General features: G+C 41.4%; 1 protein-coding gene across 2 annotated transcripts in view; it reads right to left on the reverse strand.

Annotated features, from left to right (window-relative positions):
* PGR (progesterone receptor) overlaps positions 1-6,327 on the reverse strand; it is an 88,194-nt gene extending 81,867 nt beyond the window's left edge. Inside the window, exon 1 of one of the 2 annotated variants that reach the window (XM_051986850.1) lies at positions 1,076-6,309. In XM_051986850.1, coding sequence (XP_051842810.1) covers positions 1,076-2,787 — 1,712 coding nt within the window. In that variant the 5' untranslated portion in view covers positions 2,788-6,309. Of the gene's footprint in view, positions 1-1,075 lie in introns of both variants that reach the window. The other variant, XM_051986851.1, reaches the window with a different exon arrangement.
* Positions 6,328-10,463: the final 4,136 nt, after the last annotated feature.

Raw genomic sequence — 10,463 nt, forward strand, 5'->3', positions numbered from 1 at the left:
GAATTCTTTACTAATAAACTTTTAAATCAGAGCTGTCAGCTGAAATCCTAATCTGCTTTTTTTTTTCTTTTTTAATACGGATAAAAGGTTTATAAAACTCCAAAGAGTTCTTTGAAATGTGCTCTTTCCTTTACCCCTGAGACTTGATACTTACTTGTAGGACACAAAGGAAAAGCCGAATAGACTTTAGTATTTACACAATAGCACCTATCTAACCAACTGATACATAACCAACTGATATAAAGTACATAAAACTATCACTTTTATAAGTGCTTTCAGGCTCATGTAACTGGGAATTTTTGTAGTTTTGTTTGACAAGTTTAAATAAACTAATGGTCCAGCAGGGCGTTAACTGACACACATATGCCTGATGCAAAGTTTTAACTTCAGAAGGGTGATTTTATTTTTTAGGATCAGCTGGAAAACTAAATGCTTCTTTAGCATAATATTTTTCTGCTTTCGTTTCTGGTGTGCCGCTCTTCACATTAACTCAACTCTAATAGGAAACTGAAAAGCCCCAAGTTTAAAACAAACAAAAAAAACCCCACCACAGTCCTCGAAAATTCGCTCCTTCCTCCCAAATCCCTGCGGCCGCTTCTGCACCCTGCCACCTAGATTTGACCCAACGAGAGTGACGTGGTGCTGGCAGGTTCTAGCTGAGCTCCAAAGTTTTACCACGGCCTTTCGGGTCCCCAGGTACCCTCGAGCCCCTTTCCCGGACGCTAACTTCTAAACGCCAGGTGGGGAGCATAGGAAGGGGAAGGGGGGGGGGGGTGAGAAAGCAATCTATTATTTCCTCCCTTCTCCAAGCCCAACCTCCAGGACAGCTCCTACACCCTCCCTGGTAATAGGGTCAAGAAGGAGACGCGAGGTTGCGACCGTTATTTTCTCACAATGTTCTAAGTGGCACCGCTGGATTCCATACCAGTTCTCCTCCTCCTCCACCTCCCTTCCCCGACCACCCCGACCTCCCCCACCTCAGCACTTTTGCTTCCCTCCTCCCCCACCCGAATTCCAGAACGTTACCGCAGGCAGACCCGCTGCCCCTAGTCCGCTTCTCCTCTGCCCCACTCACCTCAGATAGTTCAGATAGGGGGGATAGACCTGAGGTAAGCCCTCCTTCAGAACGGCTGCCTGGTAGCCCAGCTGCGGGAGCCCGTTCAGCCCGAGCGGCTGGTAGAGGGCTGAGGCGGGGCCAGCGGCAGCCGAGGTCGAGGTGGAGGGCAGACTGTCCCGTGGCAGAAGGCAGCCGGCTCCGCTTGGCCCTTTGCAGTGAAGGGAGCCGAAAGGACCGGGCTGGGGCTGAGCCGACTCCGCTTTGTAAAGGATGCACTCGAGGGTAGAGTGCGAGGTGGCGGCGGCCGATGAGGCGGACGAAGACGACGAAGACGACGACAATGAGGAGGATGAGGACAATGAGGACGCGGATGAGGAGGAAACGCTGGCGGAGGCACTGGCAGGGACTACCAACAAGTCCCCCGGTCTAGAAGAGGGTGCCCGCTGCTGGGGCGGTGGCGGCGGCGGCGGCTGGGGTTGGGGCAGCTGGGGTCCCAGCGCGTAGTCTGGGCCGGCGGCCGGGGTGGGGCCGGGCAACAGGTAAGAGCGCGGCGAGCGGGTCTCCCCTTCCTCCTCCTCCTTAATCTTCAGCGCCGGGGCCTGGAAGTCTCCGTACAACGGGTATGAGTCTTCCTTGGGCTCGGAGTCCGGCTGGAAGGCGCAGTCGGGAAAGTCGCCCCCGGCTCCCGGGGTGGACGAGGAGGCAGGCGAGTCCCGAGGTTGCGCGAAAGCTCCGGCGCCGCCCTCGAAGCCCTCCACCTCCAGCAGGTGCCGGGTGCGGGCCGCCAAGAAGGCTGGGTTGATCGGCAGGATGGGCAGGTGGATGAAGTCCATCAGCGAGGCGGCCAATGAGGAGCGCCCCGGGGCCGTCGAAGGCTCCAGCTCGGCAGCCGGGCCGGCTCTGGGAGCGGAGAAGCGGAGTTCGTCCCTGGGCGCCTGAGACACGTCTCCCGTTGGCTGAAGGGTCGGGGTTGTGGCCACCGCCGCTGCCGCCACGCCGCCGCCGCCGCCGGCGGCGGCTAAGGCCCTGGACCTGCCCTTGGGGAGGTGTCCCGCCGAACTCTCGGGCCCATCCTCGTCCCGTGACGGTGGCGGCGGCTTAGCGGCTGCCTCGGGCCACTGGGGGCTGGCCGCCAGCGGCGGCCGTGATGAGGGCGGCCCTCCCAGCGGGACTTTCTGCGAGGCTCCAGCACCTGAGACTTCTTCCTTGCCCGGCAGCCGGTTCATGAGCGGCGGCAGCGCCCCCTGGGATGAGGGGGCGGCCCCAGGGTCTTCAGGGAGCTCGGTTCCAAAGAGGCACCAGGGGGTGGCGACGCAGGCGGGGGGGCTGGCGTGACCGTGTCCTGGCCCCGGGGACGCCAGCAGCGTGTCCAGGACACTGTCCAGCAGCCCGCTGTCCTTACCTGGAGCTCGGACGCTGCTACTTCTTCCTCCTCCACCTCCCCCGTCTGATCCTGCTGAAACGGGATACACGCAGTCCACCTCGGGCAGCACCCGTTCTCCTTCCTCCTTCCTGTCCGGTGGCTCCTCTTCGTCGCTGCTTCTGGTGAAGAGCAATCCGTCCAAGGATATGGGGAGCGCCGTAACCACCGGAGGGGTTTCCGAGTTTTGGATGGATTGGAAAGGGTCAGGGTCTGGGTGACCCAAAAGGGGCGATTCAACCTGGGAGGGGGAAGGTGCACCATCCGACACGTGGGGAGTCCGTGGATCCTTTGCCTTCAGCTCTGTCATGACGACCAGGACACCCCCTCCTCTCCTCCGCCCTCGTCCAGAGGGAGGGAATTGAGAAGGGGGGTGAGGGGTGGAGATGTCCGAGAGGAAGGGGAGGGGGAAAAAGCTCACTTTGGCCAAGTCGAGGGGATGGTCAATCTTCTAGGCTTAAAAAGGGCGGAAGCTGGTCACTCTTTACACTGATCCTCCATCCTCTGGGAAGGGGAGGAGGCTGGAGGTTTTTCCCAGATTTGTAGATGGGGGGTGGGGGGAAAGAGATGGACGAGAAAGTAGTTATGGGGGTATCTTTTTGTTAATGTGATTCCAGCGGAGAGAACTCAGACGGCTCCTCTTTTTGCCAATAGTTCTGGCACGATTGGTTGATTCACCACCGTAGTATTAAGACTGGACAAATCTCTAGATTTCCCTGAGGAAGTCTCCCTTCCTCGGCTGCTAAACCCATCGGAATCCAAGCCACTGAACCTAAACTAGGGCTCGGTCCCTTTCTCGAGACCAGCTTCGTTTTGTATATGAAGTCCTGATGCGAGTCAAATCTGGCTGCAGCAGGATAGCCCCGAGGACTAAAAGAAAATAAACGCCTCTGCCCTTTTAAGGTCGGCTAGGTGTTCCTTTTTCCGGCCCCCACTGAATTAAGAGCAGGAGAGACCTCCCAGCTCTAAATTCGGGGAAGCCGCAGTCTTTGCTGCTTCTGCATAGAGTCCAACAACTTAGGGTGAAAGGTAGTAGTCGCTTCAGTGAAATGCGTTCTTCGCTCCTCAGTTTATATCCTTCTCTACGGCACAGTGCCTCAGGGAGTGTGTGCTGTCCCTCACTGGAGTACTCTCAGATTGGGTAGAAAAAGGCTGGAAGATTATCCACCTGGAGTAGCTCCAGTTTTCTGATCGGTTGCAACCACCGATCTCCTCCTGTGTAGCCCCGCCTAAGGCCCTTCCTCCAGCCAATTATGGGAGAGCTCACTGTCTCTCGGTTCGTATCCAGACGTCTCCCACAGCCTAAGAAACTAGAGGTATTATCTTCACTTCACAGAAGTCAGATGGACAAATTACGACGTTATCTGGTCGGATATGCTGACAAATAATTTCCCCTTTCCATATAAATCAGAAAAAAACACTGTGAGATGCAACAATTTCGAGTCTCAGAAATTATTCAACTACGACATAGACACAAACAGTTAAAATTTATAGAGAAGTGGACAGAAGACTCTTATTTAGTATTCTCAAGGGCACATTGTCTTAAAATCTAAAAATAATTGACTCCCCCCCACCCACATCAAAGTTTCTATAAAACTTGACCATTCATTACCAGATAACTTTTATCTGGAGGAGAGTGGTATCCTCCTATTAATGTTCATTCTCATTGCAATCGAAGAGAAAAGGAAGTGACTGTGGAATTTGGAAGTGGAAGCCCAATAATGGTTTTCACTCTCAGCCGTTTCCCCATTTTTACCATTGAGGTTATTACACAAATAATTGTTCTCAAAGGGGAATTGTGGAGAAATTGTTAATTGTAAAACAACGTGTATGTAAGAAGTTGCTAATGTCATTCGAATTTTACACAAGAAGTTCAATTAATTGTAATGGTTTCTGTCCCGAATTAATGCAAAATTTGACTCTGTACTTTCAGGAAATTTTGTCTTTATGTCCAATTTTTGCTCTACCATGCTAGTCATCCTGGGCTTTTGCTTTTTTTGCCCCACAAATCCACTCACTTCTTGTTATATTCCATATACCTCTACAATCTATTTTTCATCTCCCCCTCTTGTTCCACTCATATATCTTAATTTGAACAATTAAGTTTGAACAACCCTAAGCATGTTTTGACTGAACTATATTACTAATGATTGGATTATATTCTTAATTGGACTCTGAACGTCTTCTTTTTCAACCTTTTTCCCCACAGCAGCTCAGTTGATCTCAGTACAGATCACACTCTTCAATTATTGCCTCTCCTTTCTAGGATAAAATATAAACTCCTTTGGTTTTTAAAGCCCTTGGTAATCTGAATATAGCTTTCTTTTCTTTTCAGGTAAATTTCCTTCATTCACTCAACTTGACAACCAAACTGGCCTTCTTACAAATAACTTTCTAATTCTTGATCCTAATTCTTTGTGTAGACTTTCATCTATATCTGGCTAACATTTAGAATCTTTACTGGGCCCCAGGGACTGAAGCGCTACACCAAACAGTTTCTTAAGTTCATGTCATTTTGTAACTTGAAAAACTTTTTAGTGATCAGGCAATTCAACCTTCTCCTTTTTTATATAGATAGATGAATAGGAAGGTCCAGAAAGATAAAGCAACTCCCAGAGTGAATTTCAAAAGGACATTTTAACAAGTTAATAGCAAAACAGGTACTAACTAGCTTGGAGATCCTCTCTCAATCTAAAACATGAGACAGATCTTTTGTCCAAGGAATACTTGGTATTGTGGCTGCATTTTTATTTTCAGTTGTGTGTATTGATATTCTTAATGTTTTAAAAATTCATACTACTGTGGCTCATGTACACGTGAATTTTCTCTAACCTAGATATAATTAGAGATAATTTCTTTTCACCCATGATTTCAAATAAGCTTAAAAGCCCTTTCTTAATTTACCTATCAGTCTTGAGCACTTTTTACTGTATTCTCATATGCTTAGAGAATATGAAGGGGCTTTGAAGAATTTAAGGAAGGAAACAAGCTTTTATTAAATACTATGTTCTAGGCACTCTGCTAAGAGTTTTACAATATCTCATTAGATCCTCACCACAATCCTGAAAGGTAGATAGATACTCCATTTTATAGATGAAGAAAATGATTCAAACAGAAGTTAAGCAAGGTCATAATTCTGGTTTGTACTAAGCTGTTCTTGATTCGAGGGCTATTTTCTGTGATGCCTAGTTCCTTACAGTTTACTAATGTCTACAGTTTAGTAAGGCTAACTGTGGTAGGGGAAGTAAGATATACACACAAATAATAACACAAGACAGAATGAAGTGTAGAATGAGATGTAAATGCCATAAGAAGTCATAAGCAAGTCAGCAGCTAGGACTGGAAGTCAAGATCCTAGCTCCCAGGTCATTCTTCTTTCTACCATACCACACCACCTTTTTTAGCATTTGGATCTCATCAAGGCAAGACTAAAGAAATCAACAAGGTTGAAAAATAGTCCCCGTGAAAAAAGGTTAAAGAAATCATGCTTGTTTAAAAGCCTAAGAGCCAAAAATTTAAAAGTCATTATTAATGTCTTTCTGTTTATGAAGGTATTTTGTGAATATGAAGGGAGATATAATTGTCTTCAAATAGATGAATAATTTTGGAGGAATAGTCTTGCTCTGTTGCCTAAAACTAGGATCAATGGGTAGCTGCAAAGAAGATTTTGGCTCACTGTAATGATACTTTGTAACAACTGGAGATGACAATTTGTGTAAGGCTCTGCATGTTAAGATGACAATCTCCTTGTTAGAATCCTTCAAGAAATAGAACAAAAAGATACTAAAGAAAAAATTACTGTATTCATTCATGCATTTGGAAGAAGCCTGTACTAATATGCATACATACATATATATATATATATGTATGTATGTATATTACACATGCACACATACATATCTGTGAAGCTTGACATGCATTCTAATCAAAGAATCATACCAGATCTTTTCAATGTAATTGAAAACATAAATGAACATTGATGATATTGTCATTACTATGAATGAATGAGAAAAGTATTAAGCACTTTTCTATGTTATGTAAACATGTACAAACACTGTAACCAGTACTTGGTATACAAATACAAGAATTCTCTTCTTTCAAGGAACCCACAATCTAATGGGGAAGACAATACAGAGGGGAATAGTGAACTGAAAGATAAAAGTTTGGTTTGGCACATCTCACATTGGCAGAATTAATTTGTTCATGGTTCCAGAACTGGAAATTGTGGCAGGGATGGAGTTCTAGATAGTCTGGAGGAAAGTTAAGTATGGCAGGAGTTCTGCTCAGATGCAAAGGGCCACCTGAAGCACAACACACACAGTGTTGCTAGCAAAAAAAGAAAAAAATCAGCTGTCAGAAAATTGAGTTAAAGGCAAGTAAAAGTGGTTGGTAACTATAATCAGTGCATTAGCAAACATTTGCAAAATCCTAATATAAAAGAAATTATGAAAGATTTGTAATATCATTAACTTATAGTATAATCACTTAAGTCAATCACAATCTTAGCTTTTGGACTACATGTTGATAATGATGTAAAACAGAGTTGTTGAACTCCCCTGCAGGCCAAAACCATATTAAAATGTAATTGGAAAATATTTAACAAAAATAAAAATACAATATAATGTTCATTAATGTTGGGATTTTCTAAGTTATTTTGTGAACAGCAGGAATCTGGTTTCTTTTTGTGTTTGAAAACTATTCATATAAAACATAGAAAACCAATTTAAAATTAGAATGTTTAGACATCATTTAGTCCAAATTTTTAATTTTGAAGATGAAGAAATAAAAGCATCAACTTTTAAGTGACTTCCTTCAGATGACACAGGTAATAAGTATTAGTAAAGCTGTAATTTAAATTTTGGTCTTTTGACTTCAGATCCAATTCCATATAACTATGTACTATTTGAGTCTGAAAACAAAAGTCATCCAGTATAGTAAAGATCAAGGGATATTAATATATGATATGTAACATTTAACTTTTCAAAGTGTAAGAAGAAAACATGGACAATTTTGAGGTCAATGAAATGTCTAATCTATTTTGCCATTTTTAATACCTGTATTTTAAAGGATCTTTAATTTGTAAAAGCACATCATATTCTGATTCCACATTCATTAATGATAATACACAAATACTTGCTATAATATGTCAGGATAAATAAAATGATTAGCTATGGTACTCCTGAAAGATGAAAATTGCTCAAAAATATTGTGACAGCCCCAAAGATAAATTAATCTCTAATACTAACATAAATAGCTGCTAGATTACACATTGGTGTATATGCCCTGACATATACTCTAGGGCACAGGGTTTGTGTAAGTAGTTGTTCTAGGACTCATTTAATTATTTTTTCTAAAATAATGATGAAATAAAACTAAATGAAAAGATATTTTGTGCCTACTTTAAATATAAAATATAGTTGCTTGACTTCATGGAAGTCTTGCCAGTTTTTCTTTTTTTAGCTGTCCATTTTGTTTTTTTTAATAGTATAATAATAATCTATTACATTCATATACCATAATCTAATTACAACAGGATTCTCCTTTATGTTTAATTTATGGCTACCACAAAAAGTTGTTATAAATACATTTTCCCCATTCCTTGATTTCTTTGAGAATATAGACATAGTAGTTGGAAAGTCAAAGCTTTTATACACTTAGGAAATTTGGGGCCAAACTTCCAAATTGCTTCCATAATGATTGATCCCATTAATATCAATAACAACAGTGCACTAATATCCTGTTTTCTCACAGCCACTCTTTTCTTTATAAATCATTTTCCTCTTTTGTCATCTTTTAGGAACTGATAAGTGTTCCTAAGTAAAATCTCAAAGTTTTTTTTTGATTTGCATTTCTCTAATTACTGATAGAGTTAGAGTATTTTTTTTTTTTGGTGTTTTATTCTTGTTTCATTTCTTTCTTTGAAAACTTCCTGTTCATATCTACTGATCATTTGCCAACTGAATAATAGATTTTATTTAGTTTTCTAAATTTGAATCACTTTCATATATTTCGGATAAGAGAACTGAAACAGAGAAAACTTGCTGCTAAGATTTCCCCCCCACCTTACCAATTCTGATTTTTGCTAATTATATGCTAATCATAATAGCTAAAATGTCATACTAGGCACTGTGCTAAGTATTTTAAAAATATCTCATTTGATCTTCACAATAACTTTAGGAGACAGATGCTTGAGCCACCTAGAAGAGAGGTGCTATTATTAACCCCATTTTTTCAGCTGAGGAAACCAAGATCAACCAGATTATACAGCTAGTAGGTGTCTGAAGTAGAATTTAAACTCAGATCATGATTTCACAGCCAGCACTCTTTATCTACTATGCCACTCAATTGACACTAATTAGATTTGTTAGTGCAAAACTTTTCTAATTTTATATCAAAACTTTCCACTTTATATCATCTTTATCACTTCTCTATAGATAGAAAAGATACCATGTTCCTTTCTTCTCTTTAATTTCTTAAATAATATTAAGTTGTGTCTGACTTTTCTTGATCCCACTGGCGGTTTCTTGGCATACTGGAGTGGTTTGCAATTTCCTTCTCCAGCCCAGCTTACAGATGAGGAAACTAAGGTAAACAGCAAGATGAGTCTTCCTGAATCCCAGGACTGGCAGTTCATCCACTCTAATACATAGCAGCCCATTTTATAATGTGGCCTTGTATATCTAGATCTTGTATCCACGTGGAACTTATATTGTTAGAAAGCTAAAACTAACAGTGGGATATGAAGTGTAGATTAATGAGGATTGGGTTAAAGAGGAAAGGGTGAAGGTAAAAGATAAAAGGAGAGATACATGGGGAGTTTAAGTTTAAGCAAGGCAAGTTAAGGAACAGAATTAAAGTAGAATTAAAAAGGACAGGAATAGACAAATGCAAAAATAAGGATCAGGGAGTAGAATTTTTAAAAAGTAGGTTTGGTTTTTTTTGACAAAATCAAAATATAAAGATTCAATCGAGAGAAATCTATATTCTATGTCAACCATATATGGTTTAGGTGCATTTTACATATGTAATTATACATTTATTGCATATGTATGTATTATGCATGTAGGTGTGTGTATTTATGTACACAGATAAAGTATAGGTGCTGGTGTGCATACATGCATGTGCACGCACACACAACTTGCTTGAGGGAGGTGGGGGAGATGAAAGGGGGGAAAAGCTTAAAGTAAAAAGTATACAACAGAGAACCAAGATAACAAAAGGAAGCAAAAATTGGAGAATCATGAATATAATCTCTTATATACGTGACTGAAATGACAATTCATTACATATTTGAATTCTCCCTGATGATTCTGTGAGATACATAATTTTTTTTGTAAAATTTCCTTTATTTTTTATGTTTAATTTTAAATAAAAAGCTAAGGCCAAACATCAAAGTAAATAACTAGATGTTAAACGAAACCAAGTTGTTCTTTCAATCTATCTCAGGGAGTAAGGGACTGAATATGCAATGGACAAAAGAGCTGGAAGATAAATTCTGTGGCATAGCAATAAAGATTATAGGAATCAAATGCTTATTTTCATGTGTATGGAGCTAGAGGAGAATATGAATATAGGTGGGACACGGATTTTTGATTGTTTTTCATTAATAAAGTTAAAAACAATATTGAGTAACTTTGGATAGGCAAAAACTGCATCAATTTAAAAACCTTAGGAGTAAAATATATAGAAAATATGTAGGAAGTAACTATTTCAAAGAAAAATATTTCATGAATATCACAAGTAATATAATTCAAAGGAATGCCTTTTCATTGGGAAGGAGACAGTATCAGTCACAGGTAATGATTTCTGAGAATTCAAAAAGAATGAGAGGATTAACATTTCTTTTCTATGGTAGGAATGTAAGGACTGAAGTAGAGGGGTACTGCCCGAGGAGAAGAGTATAAAACAGATATACTGAACTTAAGAGAGATCAGGTAACAGTCAAACATGAGTAGAGATATAAAAGAATCATGTTCATAAATGTTG

The sequence above is a fragment of the Antechinus flavipes genome, chromosome 3 (assembly GCF_016432865.1).
Source record: "Antechinus flavipes isolate AdamAnt ecotype Samford, QLD, Australia chromosome 3, AdamAnt_v2, whole genome shotgun sequence".
Lineage (NCBI taxonomy): Eukaryota > Metazoa > Chordata > Mammalia > Dasyuromorphia > Dasyuridae > Antechinus > Antechinus flavipes.